Here is a 22,658-nt window from a genome sequence, read left to right as displayed (position 1 = left end):
GAAAGATAACAATTAAAATTCTATAACTTATCACAACTTTTCCTTTTCACAGTAGTGAAATCGGTAGTAAATAATGGACAGATGCGTTGACAAATGAAATCATAGATGAGATGGACTGGTGAAAGGCGCACAATGACAAGGTGCTCGTCTGTTCATCCAGAACAAGGACCACAAAATGGCCCGCGTGGCGCTGGAGTCGCTCTACAGGCTGCTGTGGGTCTACATGATCCGCATAAAGTGTGAGAGCAACACAGCCACACAGAGGTAACGCAGCAGGGCAACGTTTCACCGAGTGCTCACGTACCGGGGATTATGAACGCGCACACAAAAGCATGATAATAATGTAATGATGGTGAGGATGATGATGATGATGATGGTAATTCTCTTCTTCCTCAGCCGCCTCACCTCCATCATTTCCACGCTGTTCCCTAAAGGCTCTAGAAGTGTAGTTCCAAGGGACATGCCTCTCAACATCTTTGTCAAGATCATCCAGTTTATAGCACAGGTATAACATAATGCTTACACACACACACACACACACACACACACACACATACACACACACACAGACTCATACACACACACACACACACACACACACACATACACACACACACATACACACACACACACACATTCACTCACAAACACACATACACACACACACAGACTCATACACACACACATATATACACACACACACACACACACACACATACACACACACACATACACACACACACACACACATTCACTCACAAACACACATACACACACACACATACACACACACACACACATTCACTCACAAACACACATACACACACACACAGACTCATACACACATACACACACACACATATATACACACACACACACACACACACACACACACACACACACACACATACACACACACACACACATTCACTCACAAACACACATACACACACACACAGACTCATACACACATACACACACACATATATACACACATACACACACACACACACACACAGACTCATACACACATACACACACATATATACACACATACACACACACACACATACACACACACACACACACACATATTCACTCACAAACACACATACACACACACACAGACTCATACACACTTACACACACACACACACTCACACAAACAAATATACACATGAATGCATATGTATACTGATATGCACACATATACGAATACACTATGATACATAAGTATAACTAAGATACCGTGTCTCGTCATTTATTTACATCTCTCTCCACGCTCAGCTGTTTGTGTACTCCTCGTTCTGTCTTCTGCCCAGCATTTGAATCTGCTGGCGCAGTTCAGACCAGCAGGCTGACATCTGACTGTCCTGTTCACTCAAACATGCTGGCCTTATATCTGCCCCTTCTATCTGTCCTGGATACAGGAAAGACTGGATTTTGCTATGAAGGAAATCATCAGTGACTTACTCAGTGTTGGCAAATCGGCAAAAGCCTTCAGTCTTAATCCAGAGGTAAAGTTTAATCTATAATGCCATCAGAATAAATTCGTTTTCATACTTGCATGAATGCTAGAGCAAGTTGAAAGAATCCTGAAAAAAAATCCAGACATGCAGATGTGTGTGTGTATGTGTGTGGGTGTGTCTCGGTGTATGCGTGTGTTCATGGGTGTGTGTGTGCGCTACACAGAGAATGAACATAGCGCTGAGGGCGTTCCTGGTCATCGCGGATAACCTGCAGCAGAAGGACGGTGAGCCACCCATGCCCAACACAGGAGCCACGCTGCCATCAGGGAACACCCTGAAGAAGAAGAAGACCTACCTGAGCAAGACGCTGACCGAGGAGGAGGCCAAGCTCATCGGTGAGTGCTCGGGAGGGTACAGACAGGAAGGGCCCTAGCTCACGCAGCCAGACAACTTACACCAACAACCCCCCCTCTGCCCCCCAAAAAACAAAAAACATTGCAATAATGACAGGAAAAACACGCTTACAGAGGTTGAAATTAAGCAAAGTCCTATCGATATATCAGTACCGGGAGTGTGTGTCTGTTCTATCTTCTTCATTTGTTCCTCACCCGTGTCAATGGCCCTATGCTGTCCCAGGTATGGCCCTGTACTACTCCCAGGTGAGGAAGGCCATCGACAACATCCTCAGACACCTGGATAAGGAGGTGGGCCGCTGCATGATGCTCACCAACGTGCAGATGCTGAACAAAGAACCGGAGGACATGATCACGTACGCACACGCACCTCACCTGCAGCCACAGCCCGAGGACCGCAGGGTCCGAGCTCGACCAGTCAGAATCCACACACACCCTACCCCAGGCCCTGGGTGATGCGTCAGCGTCCTTTCTTGTAATATCGTGATACATTTTTACGAGGGGGAAGTTTTGCAGCATGTTTTGTATTTGTGCGCCGTCCTACCCATGTGTGGGTGTTCTGAACAGTGTGCTTTTCCCTGTTCTCGTTTTGGCCTCAGAAAGGCAAAATGTCGCCTGTCACTGCCTGGTATTTACCTGTGTCTGTCTGAATGTCAGGGAGAGAAGAAAATCACAGCGAGATATCAGTCAGCCTCAGCCCACGCAGTCTCTCTCCCTCTCCTTCTCTCTCTCTCTCTCTCTCTTCCTCTCCTTCTCGCTCTTTCTCTCTCTCCCTCTCATTCTCTCTCTCTCCCTCTCCTTCTCTCTCTCTCCCTCTCCTTCTCTCTCTCTCTCTCTCCCTCTCCTCTCTCTCTCTCTTGCTCTTTCTCTCTCTCTCCCTCTCCTTCTCTCTCTCTCACTCTCTCTCTCTCTCTCCCTCTCATTCTCTCTCTCTCTCCCTCTCCTTCTCTCTCTCTCTCCCTCTCCTTCTCTCTCTCTCTCTTCCTCTCCTCTCTCTCTCTCTTGCTCTTTCTCTCTCTCTCTCTCTTTCTCCCTCTCCTTCTCTCTCTCTCTCCCTCTCCTTCTCTCTCTCTCTCCTTCTCTCTCTCTCACTCTCCTTCTCTCTCTTTCTCTCTCTCTCTCACTCTCTCTCTCTCCCTCTCCTTCTCTCTCTCTCTCTCTCCCTCTCCTCTCTCTCTCTCTTGCTCTTTCTCTCTCTCTCCCTCTCCTTCTCTCTCTCTCACTCTCTCTCTCTCTCTCCCTCTCATTCTCTCTCTCTCTCCCTCTCCTTCTCTCTCTCTCTCCCTCTCCTTCTCTCTCTCTCTCTTCCTCTCCTCTCTCTCTCTCTTGCTCTTTCTCTCTCTCTCTCTCTTTCTCCCTCTCCTTCTCTCTCTCTCTCCCTCTCCTTCTCTCTCTCTCTCCTTCTCTCTCTCTCACTCTCCTTCTCTCTCTTTCTCTCTCTCTCTCACTCTCTCTCTCTCCCTCTCCTTCTCTCTCTCTCTCTCTCTCTCTCTCTCTCTCTCTCTCTAACTCTCTCTCTCTCTCTCTCAGTGGTGAGAGGAAACCAAAGATCGACCTGTTCAGAACGTGTGTGGCTGCCATTCCCCGCATCCTGCCTGACGGCATGTCCAAGCCTGAGCTCATCGACCTGCTGGCCAGGTGAGAGTCAGGCAGCTTCTCACAAACCCAGACCTAGTTCACCCTCTCGAACCGTAAGGATTAACCAGGGAAAGTCATGCATCGTGCATATGTTACAGACATGCTAATACAGCCAGTACAGCCATACTGAATAGCCTTATGTGGTGGGTTTTTTTTACTTTATGGACCTCACTATAATTAATGGTTAATTTTTCTTTAATGCTATATCAGATGGTGATAGGAAATAATTTGGCCTGTGTCGTAGTGTGTATGGTCCTTTATTATTTTGTGTTTATCTTAAGTCTTGTGTCTTTCTCATGTGTGTGTGTGTGTGTGAGTGTGTGGGGGGGGGGGGGGGGGGGTTTGGGTGTATAACTCTATGTAACCATTAGGCTGACAGTCCACATGGATATCGAGCTCCGCCTGATTGCCCAGAATTCCCTGCAGAGCTTGCTGCTGGACTTTCCTGACTGGCGGGAGGATGTTCTGTTTGGCTACACCAACTTCCTGCTGCGGGAGGTGCAGGACACCCAGCAGGTGCTGCAGGACACATCAGTGAAGCTCCTGCTGCAGCTGCTTGCCCAGTGGAGGCTGGCCCTGCAAACCCCGGGCAAGCGCACGGCCGAGGTAGCGCAGCACGGCCCGCCAGCAGGATTAAAGCCTTTATACTCCCAGCAGGACACCAGCTAACACTCCTGTGTGTGTGTCGCGTGCGTGTTGTGTCCGCTGTCCAGGGCGGTGGGGGCTCCAGGCTGCCGGTGGAGCGTAGCCCCCACTCCACGGTGCTGCACGCCGTGGAGGGTCTGGCCCTGCTACTGCTCTGCTCCTGCCAGACCAGCACACGCAAGCTGGCCGTGGCCGTGCTCCGAGAGATCCGCTGTCTCTTTGCCGCCATCGGCCAGGCCGAGGTGAGCGCTTCAACAAATTGTTTTCAGTTGGAGGGTAGAAGGATGAGATAAGGGAGTGCTAGATAGAGCCATCAGTATAAAATGCAGTTTGTTGCCTGGTGTCAGCTTTGGCAACTATAGCTTGAAAATTAACAATAGTCATGAATATAATTACAAAGTATGTGGGTGAATGCAGGGATGAATGAAAAGACATAAGGCATAGATAAAGATAGATAGGGATAGAGTGCAATCAGTATGAAGTGCTGTTTGGTGTTTGTACTTAGTAGATAGATTTCTACAGTAAATTTGGTGGTGGTATCTTAAAAATAAAAGGATTTTCAAAATCAACATTTAGATTTTTTTGTACCACAAAGGTGGTATCATGTAAAAGGTTGTTGACTGGTTGTGATATTTGTTACATTTGTCACTGGGACTTATTGGGATTGTGAATGACACATGTAAACACAATACTGAAACCTGGCAGCAGTAGCCAGCACAACATATATTGTCAACATCATTATATGTATGAGTCTCACGGTAAAATGCTGTTCTAAGATCAGGCCTGTCCATACGGCCATATTCACACATATATTAATTGAAAATAGCGAGCTGATCCTAGAACAGTACCTTTAACGATGAGCATTACCTGTCTCTCTCTCTCTTCCCCTAGGATGACGATAAGCCCATGATTGAGGTGATGGATCAGCTCAGCCACGTGGTCCTGGACAGCTTTGTTCACGTGGCTGTGTCTGACTCAGTACGTGTGCCCGTCTCACGTTATTCACATTGACGACATGTCTGTGTGCATTCACATGCCTGAGTCATTAGGACAGACGAAAGCGCACTTCTTAAATTGGCTAAACTGGCCACATCCGTGTGTGTCTCCAGTCCACTCTGCCTCTCAGCCACCACGTGGACCTGCAGTGGCTGGTGGAGTGGAACGCGCGACTGGTCAACAGCCACTATGACGTGAAGAGCCCATCACATGTCTGGATCTTCGCCCAGTCGGTGAAGGACCCCTGGGTCCTGTGTCTGTACAGCTTCCTCCGGCAGGAGCACCTCCCCAAACACTGCCCCACGGCCCTCAGCTACGCCTGGCCGTATGCCTTCACGCGCCTGCAGCTCCTCATGCCCCTGGTGGATCCTAAGTGAGTTGCTCCAACATCACATAACCCCCTAACCACATGGATCTCGCATATCCACCCCTCTGGCTAATTCACACTATGCTGAAAGTTATTAACCAATGAGCCTCACTGATCATTAGCCCCATCTGTGTGCACCTACAGCAGTCCAGTGTATGCCAAGAAGACCAGTACAGCAGGACCGGCAGACAGCTACGTCACCCTGTGGAGAAACTACCTGATTCTGTGCCTGGGTGTAGCCAAGCCAAGCATCATGAGTCCAGGCCATCTGAGGGCCTCTACCCCAGAGATCATGGCTACCACACCTGATGGTAGCATCACTTATGACAACAAAGTATGATCCACAGACTCAGAGCCCAGAGCCACATTGACTGAAACACACACACACACACACACACACTAATGAGGACAGACTACAACAAAGTGTTCGTAAAATGGTGCGTGTGTGTGTGTGTGTGTGTGTGTGTTGGGCAGGTGATTGGAACTCCCTCTGTTGCCTGGCTCTTGAAGCAGCTGGTTCCTCTGATGAGACTCGAGAGCATGGAGATCACTGAGTCTCTGGTTCTGGGTTTCGGCCGTACCAACGCGCTCGTCTTCAGGTGACTTCAGTCTCTCCTGATTCTCTGCCTCCCCTCCCCACTACAGGGCCAGGAAGCCTGCTAGTAGTATCACTGAGAAGAGGAAAATATTTGTTATTATAACTCTTAACTTTTATACCGCCTTCATGAATTTTAAGTAGGACTGGGTAATATTTTCATGAATATGGTAGAAATTTTTTTCAAGCTTATGGATGAATTACATTTTCCTTTACATCATTTGGCAGGCTCTTATCCAGAGTAACGTAAATATTTACATCATAAATATTATGGTATGTGTGCTACCTCAGACCCATGACCTTGGCGTTTGTTATAAGTCTTTGCTCAAAAAAAAAAACCCATATTCTATGTGAACTGCACTATGTATTATAGAAAACATTTAAAAACGCTTACTAGCTTCTCGACAGTATAAACAGGCACCACGTCCTGAACAGTATGGAAAGTGTTGTATGGGGGAATATTTAAAATAGAGGTAGGTAATGTTAGGTGCCTTCCAGCAGGAGTTTGGACCCTGAGTCAGTAGCTGTTTTCATCTCGTCTGGATGTTTCTGCTACAAATACCAGAAAAATTAAGTGATTGACATTCTACAGACTTTGTGCTTTATGTTGGGTCATTTGGCATCATAGTGTATAAATAAAATACAATTGGTACAGAAAATGTTCTCTTTATAATGTGTGTATGTGTGTGTGTGTGTGTGTGTGTGTGTGTATATGTGTGTGTGTGTGTGTGTATGTGTGTGTGTGTGTGTATGTGTATGTATGTGTGTGTGTGTGTGTGTGTGTGTTTGTGTGTATGCATGTGTGTGTGTGTTTGTATGCATGTGTGTGTGTGTGTGTGTGTGTGTGTGTGTGTGTGTGTGTGTGTGTGTGTGTGTGTGTAGGGAGCTGGTGGAGGAGCTTCATCCCCTTATGAAGGAAGCCTTGGAGCGTAGACCAGAGGTGACTGAGCTCCTCTTTGCCTCTGCTTTCCTAAATGAAATGTCACAGTTTTAAATAATTATTTAGACAGGATGGTGTTCCTATACATAAAAATTGAAGGAAAACCTCTCTCTCTCTCCCTCTCTCCCTCTCTCCCTCTCTCCCTCTCTGTCTCTCTCCTGCTCTCTCTCTCTCTCTCCCTCTGTCTCTCTCCTGCTCTCTCTCTATCTCTCTCTCTCTCTCTCTGAAGAATAAGAAACGTCGTGAAAGGAGGGATCTTCTGAGGCTGCAGCTGCTCCGTATCTTTGAGCTGCTGGCTGACTCAGGAGTCATCAGTGACAGGTGGGCCCCACACACTGGGCCCTCCAGGCAGGCCCCGTGGAGCCTCTCGTCCAGTCTCTCGAATGTAGAACAAGGAAAGTCATCAAAACGTGAAAGTCATATATAACTCATAACAGTCTTAGTCATAGTCTCTCTCTCTCTCTCCAGCACTAACGGAGCATTAGAGAGAGACTCTCTTGCTCTGGGAGCGCTCTTTCTGGAGTACGTGGATCTGACACGCATGCTCCTGGAGGCTGAGAATGACAAAGAGCTGGAGATCCTGAAAGACATCCGAGCCCATTTCAGTGGCATGGTGGCCAACCTCATCCAGTGTGTCCCAGGTGTCCCTGCATAATTCCTCTCTGTGCATCTATGGGAATAGAGATTAATGTAGCTACTTTTAATCAACTGCAATATCTTTCTGTCTTCAGAAGGATCAGATTAGATCTTGCGGTCAAAATGCTGTCACAGAAATCGCCATCTCAAAATGCTATTGTAGAAAAACTTATGCAAGAGGCAGAAACACTGCATATTTTGGTGCAGAGTTAATAGCTATATGCAGGTCATCATTTGATATGTTCCCCATATGTAGTAGGTGCTGTTTGGCCATTTCAAAGCTTTTAAGCCCTCGAATGAATCACTTCAAAAAAGCCAGCAAAGCTAGGACAGAGAGCTAGAGAGCACAGCTAGTTTAGCATGTCATCCAAGCACATACAGCACATTCGCATACACCATCCAGCAGTGTTGTGTGCACATTCTCAAGTTCTTCGCGAGAAGGACATCTTGCGATATTACAGCAATTATAAATAAAGTTGAAAACATGAGGGTAAGTCTTAAATGTTATTGCCCCTACCCCAACCCATCCCTCCGCAGTGCACCACAGGCGATTCCTCTTTCCTCAGCAGAGCCTGCGACACCATCTCTTCATCCTGTTCAGCCAGTGGGCAGGGCCTTTCAGCGTCATGTTCACACCCCTGGACCGCTACAGTGACCGCAACCACCAGATCACACGCTACCAGTACTGCGCTTTAAAGGTACAATGCTGAACCTACAGACGTCCCGACAGGTCACGCCAGGTCACGCCAGAGCTGTGTTCTAAAGCTGTCACATACTTAAAGGCTGCTGTACCTCACTGCGTTACCTTAAACCGTGCTGAGAGCTCTTTTTCAGAGAGCTAAAGGTCCCTCAGAGAGCTGAAGAGTGCAGATGGAGTTGGAAGGTCTATAACAGCTGAATGTCAGCATAACATGATGGTTTTTTGACTCCTTGTTGGGAAATCAGAAGGAATTCAGTTGACACCTATCACATTTGTCACATTTAATTAAATGAAAGATAAAAAATAGCATTTCATGTTCAAGAAAAAAAAATCTGACAACATAATGCGTAATCATGCGGAAACATCTGAAATTGGTGGTTGAAGCTGGAAATTCCTGTTTGGTTGTGTTTGTGCTGGTTCAAAATTTGCCAAGGGCTATATCTTCTTTTTCTGAACAGCCAGCCGGTGTCAGATAATCTAGCCTTTTTTGTATAATGTTTGACACACATAAGCTTGCTTCATATTCTGTGTGTGTGTGTGTGTGTGTGTGTGCGTGTGCGTTTGCGCGTGGGTGCGTGTGTGCGCGCGCGTGCGTGTGTGCACAGAATTGTACAGATGCTTCAGCCTTTTATCATTTTAACTGCCTCTCTTACGTAGCTCAACTATTCACTTAACTGCTTAACTGCTTAAGCTCTCTACTTAAAATGTCCCGCCGTGTTTTTATATCTTCGTGATGCTGTGCGTGTGCGGGGGCGAAGGAATGTGGGAGCGAAACGCAAAGCTTGTTTGAATGTGTGTTTAAGAGAATGCTTTTGGTGTGCTTATGTGTGCGTTTGCCCTCCAGGCGATGTCCGCAGTGTTATGCTGTGGGCCTGTCTTTGACAACGTGGGCCTCTCTGCTGATGGCTACCTCTACAAGTGGCTGAACAATATCCTGGGCTGTCATGATTTGCGAGTAAGACTTTGCTGTACCAAACATCCCTGCACGCTGTTCTTGTGATGTTTCATATTATCTCTCGGCTGTTTTCCACGATTAATTATCTTCTTAGACATGATCATTGATCGTAGCTGTTCCAACAATAAGGGACACAAGTATAACTGTAGTAGCACTAATAATAAAGTGTATGATATATGATATTGTCCATTGCAAGTGTAGATTCTGGAAAAAGGGGGTACCTAGAAAAGCTGGTGTGTGAGTAAATGAAGATGTAAGTGAGTCTTAAATTCGCAGCCTGTTAGCTGTGTAGCTGAGCGGCGTGGTTCCTGCTGCAGGTGCACCGGCTGGGCTGTGAGGTCGTAATCCTACTGCTGGAGCTCAACCCGGACCAGGTGAACCTGTTCAATTGGGCGGTGGATCGCTGCTTCACCGGCTCCTACCAGCTGGCATCGGGCTGCTTCAAGGCCATCGCCGCCGTGTGCGGGAGCAGGTAGGGCAGGAACGCAGCCACGGGAGCAGAGCGGGAGAACGCCCAGATCCAACGTTTGGCCGTAACCATGGCAATCCGTGTTGCCTGCTTGACTCTCTCTCTCTCTGACGTTTGTGCAGAAACTATCCATGTGACCTTGTGACGCTGCTGAACCTGGTGCTCTTTAAGTCCTCTGATACCAGCAGGGAGATCTATGAGATCTCCATGCAGCTCATGCAGGTCAGGCACAGCGCGCACGTGTGTGTGTGTGTGTGATTATTCTATCATACAGTAATTTTAAATTTTGCACGTCTTTATTCTATTGTCTGGGTGTAACTAAGAATTTTCCTTCATTTCAGATCCTCGAGGCAAAGCTGTTGGTCTATTCTAAGAGGATCGTCGGCCAGAAGTCAGGCAGCATCCTGTACGGCACCCACGGCCCGCTGCCCCCGCTCTACAGTGTGTCTGTCACCCAGCTCTCCAGTCAGCTGGCCGGCATGTACCCCGAGCTCACCCTGCCTCTCTTCTCAGGTAGGCTCTGGATCTGCGTGTGAGCGTGCATTCGTTCACGCGTGTGTCTTTGGCGCCGTGTCTTGAGCAGCGCTGCAGGTCCGATATGGAGCCAGCGCCCATTACGTTTGCTCTTCCTTCTCTCAACCCAGAGGTCAGCCAGAGGTTCCCCACCACCCACCCCAACGGCAGACAGATCATGCTCACCTACCTGCTGCCGTGGCTCAGCAACATCGAGTTGGCGGACACGGGGCTGCTGCCGCCAGCCTCCAGCCCGTGCACGCCCGAGGAGGAAGCCCGAGATCAGGGCAACGGCATGGGCCTGAGCCACCGCCTCAAGGGCAGTGGCTGGGGCTCCCTACAGGCCACCTCCCTGGTGCTCAACAACCTCATGTTCATGACCGCCAAGGTATGGAGGCAGAGGAGCGACCGCCCGGAGCACTTCACGGGCGGGGCCGTTCACTGTGTTCCTCTTCAGCCCTGATCAGTAAATACCGGCATGAAGTTGTTTGGTTCTGTCGTGTCATTATTCTGTTACCAATGCTAGAACTACTACAGATGCATCTCTGTACAACTTGACTATTGAGTTCATTTTTCTTTTTTTTTTCCTGTTCATTAATCTAACTGGTGAACTGGTTTGTAAGGCCATATGCTGTGTGTTCCGATCAGTACGGGGACGAGCTTCCAGGCCCGGAGATGGAGAACGCGTGGAACGCTCTGGTGACCAATGACAAATGGAGCAATAATCTGAGAATCACGTTGCAGTTCCTCATCAGTCTGTGTGGGGTTAGCAGTGACACCACGCTGCTGCCTTACGTAAGCGCTGCACGCATCCTTTTAAACGCAACCACGGCACCTAAGACCACAGCTGAGCTTCCTGTCAATCCGTCTGCAGATTAAGAAGGTGGTGGTCTACCTGTGTCGGAACAACACCATCCAGACCATGGAGGAGCTGCTGTTTGAGCTGCAGCAGACTGATCCAGTCAACCCGGTCGTGCTACACTGTGACAACCCTCCCTTCTACCGCTTCACTGCCAGCAGCAAGATCTCCGCTGTGGCTTCAGGTGACGAACACCCTCCAGCATGGGACCGGAGGGTTTGAAACACTATCCAATATCTCCATTTCAATTCCATTCCTCCTCCGCCTCTGTGTGCATCAAGCACCACAGAACATTGCTATCACACGCACGCACGCGCACACACACACATACATGCATGCACACCGACTGTACACAAAGGATTTAATTACAGGTTCTTTTTTCTGGTTAGACCTATGCTGTGAATGGAGCTTCCTCTTTGAGCTTGCAGCCATTTTCAGATGTCAGATGTTTTTTGGTCTGATGTTTGCTTTGTTTGTTTATTCTGTGAAGGTACAACTTCTAGCAGCAATACTGTAGTGGCAGGCCAGGAGAACTTCCAGGAGACAGACGAGGCCAAGATAGCCCGAGAGAATGAAGAGAGGTGAATCTCACATGGACCTACTAGTGTTCTTATTTTAGGCTCACATGAAGAGCCAGAATTTCTGTTCATAAGATACACCTTTTAATACATTGTTTCTTGCCTTTCTTAAAAAAGTATCTTTAATAATTTTAATGTATCTTGTGTGTGTGTGTGTGTGTGTGTGTGTGTGTGTGTGTGTGTGTGTGTGTGTGTGTGTGTGTGTGTGTGTGTGTTTCTCTAGGTTAAGTAACGCTGTACGGGCCCATAATCGGTTGGAGTCACGTTACAGTAACAGCTCTGGGGGCTCCTATGATGAAGAGAAAAGTGAGTGTGATCCTTACTGACCTCCAGCCTCTAAAGAAGATGTGTGTGTGTGTATATGTGTATATAATCGTTAGACTAACAAGGAAGCAGGAATATAGTTGAAAACAGATATCAGTTACTGTTTCAAAACCTCTTGTTGTATGTTTGAGTCTGCTTGTACTCTATTAACCCTCTGAAATCTAACAGCATTTTCTCTGTTTTTGTATATTTTCTTAAATTCACTTTAAAGTTCTTATGTCATGATACTCATATGCTTCATATCAAAATGTTTAGACCAATCTCAGCTCTCTTCTTACACAAGGCACCATTTGACCTTTATGCACTGCATAAAGAGAGAACGTCAACGTCAATGCTGTTGATGTCTGAGGAGTTGTTGTTTCACCAGTCTTCAATTGCATTGTCCAACTGTCAGCTAAACCTGACATTTGACATCACTGAAAACCTGCCTTGACTGTAAAACATGCATTTAAGTACAGACAGGAATCCTTAGTAAAGAATCTGAAGCTTGTGTGTTTGTGAACATGTGCCTGTTTGTTTGTTTGTTTGCGCATGATGTGTGTGGGTGTGGCGGGTGTGTGTTTGGGAAGCAAAGCTTATGTGCGTACACTCTGGGTGTGGGACTGGTGCCTTCTTGAGCTGCACACCCTGCATGCATCCGCTGGATGGTCAGATGACCCGAGCAGGTTCTTCGCTGGCCACTCCCCTGATTAGTAAACGTCCAAGATGTAGAGAAGATGGAGATTCTTTTGAAGGAGCGTTTTGATATTGTGGACGGACCCAGCAGCTCGGTTGGATTTCTGCGAACATTCCGATCCCTTTATCAGAGAAATTCCAGAGTATTCAGTTAAAGGCTTTATTTTGAATCTGGGAACCAACCTGTTCCAACAGAATCACAAGGCAGTGTGAAGCATAGCTGTGTGACACAGGCACTGCGTCTCGCTTGTGTATGCAGATGATCCTCTCCCTCCGTACGCCGGCTGGCTGCTCAGCGTGCTGGAGACTAACCGTCCGCGGCCGTTACCCATGCCTGTCAACGGGGGATGCTGGGCCCCACTGGTGGACTACCTCCCCGAGACCATAACCCCCCGAGGGCCTCTCCACAGGTAACCCGGCTCTGACCCCTGCCCCGAGCGCGCACGCGCTAACACCGACAGGACAACGTCAAGCCATTGGACAGACCTTCTTCTTTCAGGGATCTTGAGCCATGTTTTGCCAATAAGCCTGAGCTCATCTGTTTGTGTACAAATAGGGTGGTGTTATTCTGGTATTATGACAACTGTGGTGCTTTGCAGTACAGGTGTCAAACCTGTACCACCCTCCTTAAAACACACTGACCGCTATAGTCAGGAGTCAGGAGATACTGTGTGTGTGTGTGTGTGTGTGTGTGTGTGTGTGTGTGTGTGTGTGTGTGTGTGTGTGTGTGTGTGTGTGTGTGTGTGTGTGTGTGTGTGTAACTTGTATGTAATTTCTAATATTTATTAATGTTTATGGAGGTCTATACATGTGGTTTATTGAACCTCCAAACAGCTTACAAACAAATTATACAAAATCATAGTTTTTATTGTGCTGCTTGGACTGAGCTGTGTGTTTTATCTGTGTTATGTATATGAATAACATATCTAACTTATAATAATCCAGGTGTGTCCGTGTGGGTTGGCAGGTGTAATATCGCAGTGATCTTCATGACTGAGATGGTGGTGGACCACAGCGTGAGAGAGGACTGGGCTCTGCACCTGCCACTCCTGCTGCATGCCCTCTACCTCGGTAACCACCAGTGATCATGTTTTTTCTGTCTCTGTTCAAAAGCTATATCCAGCTGCCTGTACTAGGGATGGAAATTTGATCATATTTGATCTCATGTTCAGCTCTGTTCAGACCAAAAAGTCAAACACAATGGAGCTGCCAAAAATATTTTATTTCTCCATGCCTCTAATTGTTTTTCATGTGGCAAGACTGGTTGACGGCAGATCATAAATAAGGAAATGACAAACTCTGAACACGAAAACTGCTTCTAGCAGTGCATTGCATTTGTCAAATTAATTATACTTTCATTTTAAATTTCATTTTACTTTTCATTTCATTTTGCATTTCTCCTCATCCCTTCCGTTAAATGAATTCCTGACTACACCACTGGTATGTGTTTATGTTTCCCATTTGCTCTCTGTGACGGTTTTCACAGCCCACTGCCTCCAAGATTTGTACATGTCTCTCAGTTCTTTAGATAAGCTTGGGGGAGGAGAGAGACAGAGAGACAGTGTACTAGAGTACAGAGAGACGGTCTAATAGAGTAAAGAGAGAGACTATACTAGAGTACAGAGAGACGGTCTAATAGAGTAAAGAGAGAGACTATACTAGAGTAAAGAGAGACGGTCTAATAGAGTAAAGAGAGAGACTATACTAGAGTACAGAGAGACGGTCTAATAGAGTAAAGAGAGAGACTATACTAGAGTACAGAGAGACGGTCTAATAGAGTAAAGAGAGAGACTATACTAGAGTAAAGAGAGACGGTCTAATAGAGTAAAGAGAGAGACTATACTAGAGTACAGAGAGACGGTCTAATAGAGTAAAGAGAGAGACTATACTAGAGTACAGAGAGACGGTCTAATAGAGTAAACAGAGAGACAGTATACTAGAGTACAGAGAGACGGTCTAATAGAGTAAAGAGAGAGACTATACTAGAGTACAGAGAGACGGTCTAATAGAGTAAAGAGAGAGACTATACTAGAGTAAAGAGAGACGGTCTAATAGAGTAAAGAGAGAGACTATACTAGAGTACAGAGAGACGGTCTAATAGAGTAAAGAGAGAGACTATACTAGAGTACAGAGAGACGGTCTAATAGAGTAAACAGAGAGACTATACTAGAGTAAAGAGAGACAGTCTAATAGAGTAAACAGAGAGACAGTATACTAGAGTAAAGAGAGACGGTCTAATAGAGTAAACAGAGACAGTATACTAGAGTAAAGAGAGACGGTCTAATAGAGTAAACAGAGAGACAGTATACTAGAGTAAAGAGAGACGGTGTAATAGAGTAAACAGAGAGACAGTATACTAGAGTAAAGAGAGACGGTGTAATAGAGTAAACAGAGAGACAGTATACTAGAGTAAAGAGAGACGGTCTAATAGAGTAAACAGAGACAGTATACTAGAGTAAAGAGAGACGGTCTAATAGAATAAACAGAGAGACAGTATACTAGAGTAAAGAGAGACGGTGTAATAGAGTAAACAGAGAGACAGTATACTAGAGTAAAGAGAGACGGTGTAATAGAGTAAACAGAGAGACAGTATACTAGAGTAAAGAGAGACGGTCCAATAGAGTAAACAGAGAGACAGTATACTAGAGTAAAGAGAGACGGTCTAATAGAGTAAAGCTGAAACTGTCCTGGACCAAGTCCCCCTCACCCCTTCTTCAGTTGAACATTCACTAACAAACTGATTCACTGGAGGCACAAAGGCACTGAAGTCCTCTGTGACAAATGACACTCTCTGCATTTACCAGTGACCTCATTCCTGGCTGTAAGTGAAGCTTCCAGACAGCTGAATAACATGAGCCAGCCATGCCAAAAATGTGAAAAAATCTACCCGGCAAGATAGAAGAAGCCAGCAAGGAGGAGTGTGGAGGGCCTCCACCCCGGGGCTTATCTCCCTTCCATGCTGGGTGTTGTCATCACCTGTATCCTTCGCCGTGTTCCCACAGATTGCTTTGTGCAAAACCACACTGATATTTTATCTGCAGCTGAAGCTATTACAGGCATGCTCAGTGCAAATGGAAAGTGACTCTCAGCTCATACTAGCATTGTGCAATAAAGCAGAGAGCTGCATGAAACCCTCTGGAGGACCCGCGGATTTGGATTAGCTCAGCTCATTTCGGGCCAGACGGGCTCAGGGTCATTCAGTATCGGTCCCGGCTTGTTCGTAGCATTTCACAGGATTAGATTTTTCTCTCAGTAGCTCACTGTATTTCTGCTGATTTCTCGGTAGAGTTGACTTCACTCTGGGGTTTTTGTATTTGTGCCTTTGCTGTGAAGGTCTGGACCACTACCGTCCGGAGGTGTTCGAGCACAGCAAACGCCTTCTCCTACACCTGCTCATCGCCCTCTCCTGCAACAACAACTTCCAGGTCATTGCCTCTGTGCTGCTGCTCACCCGAGAGATGAGTGACAGCAAGACCCTCACCACCAAGCCCAGCTGCCAGCTCGAGAGCCTGCACACAGGTAGAAAAACGGAAAACATTGAGCTACAGCTACAGATTCAGTGTGTCATGGCCAACAGGAAAGCAGATACCCCACAGACAGTGCCTAACACCTGGTAATACCCGGGAAGACACGACCCTGGAGGGATGCACAAGCACAGACCGTGCTAGCAATCTTTCTTACCCAATCAGTCCTCTCTCTAAGTTCACCCAGCAGCAGCAGTTTCCCCATACCTAATGTCTGATAACATAATTAGGAATCTGACCCTGACGCTCACATTTTACCTCCCCCACTTATAACCCAGTCTGACGTTGCTTCAGCCAAAACATTTCCACAACACCGCCTGCGGATTACCAGATGACACTATCAGATTATAGGATATACTGACGTTTGCTGTTCTGGGTGACATACAGCAGGGAGCAGAGGTGGTACTTATGATGTCAGGGCCTGAGGGCGGTGAGTGATTTCTTATCTACAGACGAAAAGAAATAAAGTGAGTCTGGCCAAAATCAATTATGTAACAACCGACTCCAAGAAATTCAACCATCTGTGCAGCCTCAGTGCAGATTCAAATTGAAATGCATATTTCCATTTTGTCCTCTGCTTACTGTTGTGAGTGAGATTACAATGTGAAACACTGACTTGTGTCTATGAAAACATTGTCACACACACACACACACACACACACACACACACACACAAACATATTGATGAACACAGGCAGTCATACACATGTGAAAACACATGCAAGCCACAAACCCAAAGAACAGGCACAGTCTTTTTGCTGCTGAAGACCCTGAGCTGTTGTCTCCGTGCAGGTGGGCAGGACTTCCTGCGGGAGTGGCAGGCTTCCCCTGTGGCTGACTCGGGCCTTAGCTCCTCCTCCACCTCCTCCAGTGTAAGCCTCGGTGGCAGCGTGGGGAATATCCCTCAGATCACCACCGACCTGGAGGACCTGGACGAGTCGTCCACCGAGTCCGAGGAGAAGACCAACAAACTGATCGAGTTCCTCACTACGAGGTATGAGAAATACCAGAGAAACATTTCCCGTCCATCCACAGTCACTTGTCTGGTCATATTATTATAGGAGTGATGAGTAGATACATAAAGGGGTTTTTGTTGTTGTTTCTACTAGATATGCAACGAGTAAACACTCAGATTATTTGTAAATCCAGATGTAGCCTAGTATCCATAGCATCCATTTTAGATTAATTTTGAGAGTCCAGATTATAATTCTCTATAACCAGACCTGGGCATGGCAGAGGTGCTGTGCAGAGTTACTGGGGTAGACGTGTGCTAGATGCCTGCTAACCCTGTCTGGTCTTGGTGGTGGTTCTGTGGTGGCACAGTGCCTGGAGTACTGTCCTATCGTTGCTCAGGGCCTTCGGACCCCTGTGGTCCCACGAGGACATCACTCCGAAGAACCCCAACTCCAAGAGCGCAGAGCAGCTCGCCAACTTCCTGCGCCATGTGGTGTCTGTGTTCAAAGAGTCCAAGTCAGGTACAAGTGCGTTGGCATGATCTGGGTCACCACACTGTTGCAGTGGGTCCAGACAGCTGCTGTTTTGGCCTATGAAACACCCAACAGTGTGATTGTTTTAATACTAATGTGATCGTATTAATACTAATGTGGTGGTAGTAATACTAATGTGATTGTAGTAATACTAATGTGGTGGTAGTAATACTATTGTGGTTGTAGTAATACTAATGTGGTTGTTGCTAAAGATACTGCACAACTAAAGGCATGGTACGTTACATGCACATGAGTTTAAATATTCTTGTCGCCTGTCCCTTGCTCTTACTTAAAGTGGGTTAAACATTAACCAATCAGTTGTCCAGGTAGCGTACACATAAAAAACAGGTGTAAATCTGTTAGGATTATCATTGAGTGTAATGAGCTCTGTACATTAATACTATGTAGTAGGTCCCACCTATTGACATTTGTGAAACTATATACAAAACCAAAAGCACGTTCCTACGTGACTCTAAGAAAAATGTATTCATCATTTCAACATGCACATGTTCCTGTCTCTTCACGGACGCTTCAGCTAGTTGAAGATGTGAAAGCCATCTGAGTCCATACCAGAACAGAAAGCCAGAGTTTATTACTCAGATCAATTACTCGGATCAATACAGTTTCGTATCGTACTCTAAAGTCTTGCCTGTGACATTCAGAGCCTTTAATGGTCTTGCTCTGTCATATCCTGCCAATCTGGAACAGTTCTAGTCCTCTCTGATCACTCTGCTCAGTCCTGAATGTTTACTGCTCATGCCTAGGATGGCTTGCCACTCAGCAGTTCCAGCTCATTTCTGGAACACTATTCCAGGAACTATGGGGAATGCCAGCTCTTCTGATATTTTCAAACTAAAAACTTACTGGTTTTGTCTGGTCTACACTTACTTATTTTGGGTCATGTATTTTTTATTTTAACATAGATCATTTTAGTTGATGTATTTTCTTAATTCTATTATGTTTATGCGTTCTGATGAGCAAGTCTTAGCTTCTCTTGCAGACTTCCACCTTGAGCAGCAGCTGAGCGACGTGGCCCTGCAGACGGCTCTGTGCAGCTCGTCCCGCCACTACGCTGGCCGTTCCTTCCAGATCTTCAGAGCCCTCAGGCAGCCGCTCTCGGCGCACGCGGTTTCGGACCTGCTCTCGCGTCTGGTGGAGGTGGTGGGAGAGCACGGTGATGAGGTGCAGGTGTGTGTGTGTGTGTGTGTGTGTGTGTGTGTGTGTGTGTGTGTGTGTGTGTGTGTGTTTTGAATGTAGTGGATCCTTTATTGAACGCTGTGGCCTGCTCTCTCAGGGTTATGTGATGGAGGTGCTGCTCACTCTGGAGTCAGTGGTGGATAATTTGGCAGAATGCCTCAAAAACAGTGACCTGATGGCAGCACTAACTAGGTGAGAAAACTTCAGCAGTAGATCATTGCAATGACCTTATTAACATAGGGTTGAAGTGTTATGATTTTGGCGACCATGCATGTCTAACTGACATTAACAATGCTTATATAGTGTTGTCTCATTTCATACATCTATGACTGTACTTCGATCTGTTACTTCCTGTTTGGCCGCAGAGCCTCGTCACCGGACTTCCTGGTAAGCGGCAAGCTGAACTCCAACCGCAAGAGCACGGGCCAGCTCAACGTGCAGCAGGAGGGCGGCACGGCTGAGCGCAGCCGGCACCAGCGCAGCTACTCCGTCCCCAAGAAGTTCGGCGAGAGCGGCGAGCCGTCGTCCTCGGACCCTCCGCGCAGCGCCACCCTGGACCGCATTCAGGCTTGTACGCAGCCGGGTCTGTCGCGCTCCGCCCGGAGCGCCTCCTCCTCGTCCTCTGCCCGCGCTGACACCAGCGCCGCCGCCGACCCCTCGCATGCCAGCCACCCAGCCAACCTGCTGGCCACCATCTTCTGGGTGGCAGTGTCACTCATGGAGTCCGACTTCGAGTTCGAGTACCAGATGTCGCTGCGTCTGGTGCACAAGCTGCTGGCGCGCGTGCCCCTCGAGCTGCCCGAAAACCGCGAGCGGCTGGAGAAGCTCCAGGCGCAGCTGAGGTGGAGCGGCTTTGCGGGCCTCCAGCAGCTCCTGCTCAAGGGCTTCACCTCACCCACTACCAGCGACCTCACCCTGCAGCTCTTCTGCCAACTCACGCCCGTGTCCCGTGTCTCCGTGGTGGACACGTCTCAGTCTATAGGTGAACAGCCTCAGAAATACTTTTGCTTCTTGCCTCGTGGAACCTGTTGTAAGTTTCACTAATAATAAGGCTTCTTGTTATTTAACCCCGGGGCGTAAATAGTCATTCTGGAGGAAGGAGTAAAAGCACTGATCTACAGTCAGTTTCTGCCATTGTAACTGTCAAAGTTAGTTGAAGCGCACTATGACCGAGATGCCTTACACAGTGGTCTGTGTAATTGTTTCTGTGTCTCCCTTCTAACTTGCTGTTCTTTGGTTTTGGCTCCTGTGTTCTCTCACTCAGGCTTCCCGCTTAATGTTCTGTGTCTGCTCCCACACCTGGTCCAACACTTTGACTCTCCGACACAGTTCTGCAAAGAAAGCGCCGAGAGGATAGCACAGGTCTCGCCAGCCTCACACACACACACACACACACACACGTGCACTTTCCAGATGTGGCGTCATCAAGGCTGTGAGACCACATGGTATTTTAGGAAAGGAAACGTGTCTGCTGCGAAAGCAGCTCATATTTGACTGCGTTCTTGTGCCTTCTGTTGCAGGTGTGTCTGGAGGAGAAGGAGAAGAATATGAAGCTCTCTCACTTGGCTCACGTGATGACCCTGTACAAAACACGCTCCTACACCAGAGACCCCTTCTCCTGGGTCAGCGTGGTGTGCCGCTACCTGCACGAGGCCTTCTCCGACATCACACTCAGCATGGTCACCTACATGGCTGAGGTCAGTCGCAACACTCCTTGTCCTTCTGCTATTTTATTTTTTTTACTTTAAATAAATAGAACAAAGATTCCTACTTTAATTGTTTTAATGTTTCTGTCAAAGTCTATCAATATATATGCAAAGGTTTCTACAATTAATGTTCATCTAGTTGATGTCACCACAGGCACTGTTAAAGAATGGCTTCAGATTGGAAATAGTGACCAGTTCTGTAAGATCAAACATGACAAAGTTAAGTTAAAGAGTAGTCTGAAGTGTCTTCTCATAGGAGCTGCTCTCTGTTTTCCCTGTAGTTACTGGATAAGGGTTTACCCAGCATGCAACAGCCCCTTCTCCAGATCATCTACAGCCTGCTGAGTCACATGGACCTGGCAGGCATTTCAGTCAAGCCTTTCAACATGGAGGTGCTTAAAACTATTGAGAAGTTTGTACAGGTAGGTCACATCTTCCGAGTGCTCACTGCAATATCTGAAGATGTGATTTTTGTTTATCAGTGCATTTTAATGCCATCGACAAAAGATGTAGGAAGGTTTCCTGCACTGGTGACCTGAATGCGTGCACAAATGTCTGTGTGTGTGTGTGTGTGTGTGTTGAAGACCGTCCACTGGAAGGAGGCCCTGAACGTGCTAAAGCTGGTGGTGTCCCGCTCTGCCAGCCTCTCCCTGCCGTCCTACGCCCACGACGATCTGGCCAACCTGGAGGTCAGCCGCATGATGTGGGACGGCTCATCTAAAGCACTGCCCGGCAAAACGCTGGAGTTCCATTTTGACATCTCTGAGGTACTCAGCTCTGGCTCGGCTCTCTGCGTTATGTCAAGGCACGGGTGTGTGTGTGTGTGTGTGTGTGTGCTTCTGAACTCCCATTCTGCAGAGAGTCCTAGAGTTCACCACAGGTCATCTACGTGCCATCACGCAGGTTAAGACCAGCTATGCAAATTAATACAGACCATCAGGGTTCAGTAGTGCATGAATAAAGACGTCTTTATAGTCACCTACCAGACTGAGCCCAGGTCTGGGGTGGAGTACCAGAGACTACTATGTTCCAGGGCATGGGTGTGAGAAACAAACTCATTTTCAGAACCTCCTGAATTCCAGGAAACGATTTCAGACTTGAAAGGGCCAAGAAAACGTCTTCTCCCAGCTGAGCGCAAGACTCCAGCAGACCGAGGACACACACAGGTCACCGTCTAAACAGCTGGCCTTTGTGTTCGTACACCAGGGACAGCATTCTTGGAAAACCACAGGATGAAAAATATTGATATGCACTAGGAAGAGCGCGCCACCCACATTGTTCTTGCAGACCACAGTTACGTGCTACAAACGAAGAGCTGAGAAAAAGAACTGGAACTCCACTCTGCAACACCTCATCAACAGGGTGTATCTTTTGAGCTTTAGTATAGTGCTGGTTTATGGAGTCATATGCAATGTCTCACAGGAAGCCGTCCATTTCCCTAGAGTACAGAATACATGCCTTCATGTGGCCTGATGAGCGTGGCAATGTCCTGTCCAGACGGAGTGAGCGGAGACTGATAAAGGCCTCAGTAATTACTAATTAGGTTGTCCCCCCCCCCCCCCCCCCCCCCCGATCAGCTTATCTCCTGGAAGGCTGGATTGTTAAGGATAATGGCCGATAGGCAGCGGTGCTGGAAGGTTTAGGCACAGCCCTGGAACGTTTAGGGTGGCGTGCTCGCACGACAGCGTGAACGGGGTGCACTTAGGCTGGCGCGTGCGCACGAGCAGGAGTTGTGGAGAGTTTAGGTTGGTGTGCGAGAGCCGGTGTGTGACTGGGAGACTGTGGTCTTACAGGGGAGCATATGGTGATCTGTAGATGTGTGTGTGTGCGTGCGCGTAGACGCCGGTGATTGGCCGCAGGTATGATGAGCTACAGGGCTCTGTGGGTAGAGACGGGAAGAGCAGAGCCATTGCCGTAACACGCAGCACCTCCTCGACCTCCTCCGGCTCCAGCTCCAGCCCCGTCCTGGTGC

The 22,658-nt window shown here is 47.5% G+C and overlaps 1 protein-coding gene across 8 annotated transcripts in view; it reads left to right on the top strand.

Annotated features, from left to right (window-relative positions):
• The window catches only part of fryb (furry homolog b (Drosophila)), a 58,859-nt gene that overhangs the window by 24,781 nt on the left and 11,420 nt on the right, over positions 1–22,658 (top strand). For all 8 annotated transcript variants that reach the window (XM_035535582.1, XM_035535579.1, XM_035535577.1 and 5 more), the window contains exons 12-49: positions 161–264; positions 397–505; positions 1,431–1,517; positions 1,693–1,864; positions 2,106–2,238; positions 3,413–3,520; positions 3,892–4,126; positions 4,234–4,407; positions 5,057–5,143; positions 5,275–5,534; positions 5,673–5,862; positions 6,003–6,127; positions 7,006–7,063; positions 7,293–7,384; positions 7,532–7,704; positions 8,237–8,397; positions 9,244–9,354; positions 9,672–9,826; positions 9,946–10,045; positions 10,165–10,336; positions 10,468–10,724; positions 10,985–11,131; positions 11,211–11,379; positions 11,686–11,776; positions 11,997–12,079; positions 13,032–13,182; positions 13,740–13,843; positions 16,106–16,291; positions 17,089–17,290; positions 17,650–17,771; positions 18,784–18,971; positions 19,078–19,172; positions 19,346–19,962; positions 20,245–20,342; positions 20,501–20,677; positions 20,968–21,108; positions 21,271–21,453; positions 22,526–22,658. The exon at positions 22,526–22,658 is cut by the window's right edge and continues 32 nt beyond it. In XM_035535582.1, coding sequence (XP_035391475.1) covers positions 161–264; positions 397–505; positions 1,431–1,517; positions 1,693–1,864; positions 2,106–2,238; positions 3,413–3,520; positions 3,892–4,126; positions 4,234–4,407; positions 5,057–5,143; positions 5,275–5,534; positions 5,673–5,862; positions 6,003–6,127; positions 7,006–7,063; positions 7,293–7,384; positions 7,532–7,704; positions 8,237–8,397; positions 9,244–9,354; positions 9,672–9,826; positions 9,946–10,045; positions 10,165–10,336; positions 10,468–10,724; positions 10,985–11,131; positions 11,211–11,379; positions 11,686–11,776; positions 11,997–12,079; positions 13,032–13,182; positions 13,740–13,843; positions 16,106–16,291; positions 17,089–17,290; positions 17,650–17,771; positions 18,784–18,971; positions 19,078–19,172; positions 19,346–19,962; positions 20,245–20,342; positions 20,501–20,677; positions 20,968–21,108; positions 21,271–21,453; positions 22,526–22,658 — 5,950 coding nt within the window. The remainder of the gene's footprint in view (positions 1–160; positions 265–396; positions 506–1,430; positions 1,518–1,692; positions 1,865–2,105; positions 2,239–3,412; positions 3,521–3,891; positions 4,127–4,233; positions 4,408–5,056; positions 5,144–5,274; positions 5,535–5,672; positions 5,863–6,002; positions 6,128–7,005; positions 7,064–7,292; positions 7,385–7,531; positions 7,705–8,236; positions 8,398–9,243; positions 9,355–9,671; positions 9,827–9,945; positions 10,046–10,164; positions 10,337–10,467; positions 10,725–10,984; positions 11,132–11,210; positions 11,380–11,685; positions 11,777–11,996; positions 12,080–13,031; positions 13,183–13,739; positions 13,844–16,105; positions 16,292–17,088; positions 17,291–17,649; positions 17,772–18,783; positions 18,972–19,077; positions 19,173–19,345; positions 19,963–20,244; positions 20,343–20,500; positions 20,678–20,967; positions 21,109–21,270; positions 21,454–22,525) is intronic.

This window comes from Electrophorus electricus, chromosome 17, assembly GCF_013358815.1.
Source record: "Electrophorus electricus isolate fEleEle1 chromosome 17, fEleEle1.pri, whole genome shotgun sequence".
Classification (NCBI taxonomy): Eukaryota; Metazoa; Chordata; class Actinopteri; order Gymnotiformes; family Gymnotidae; genus Electrophorus; species Electrophorus electricus.
The sequence above is the reverse complement of the archived record's forward strand: the minus strand, read 5'-3'. Positions and strand labels throughout refer to the sequence as shown.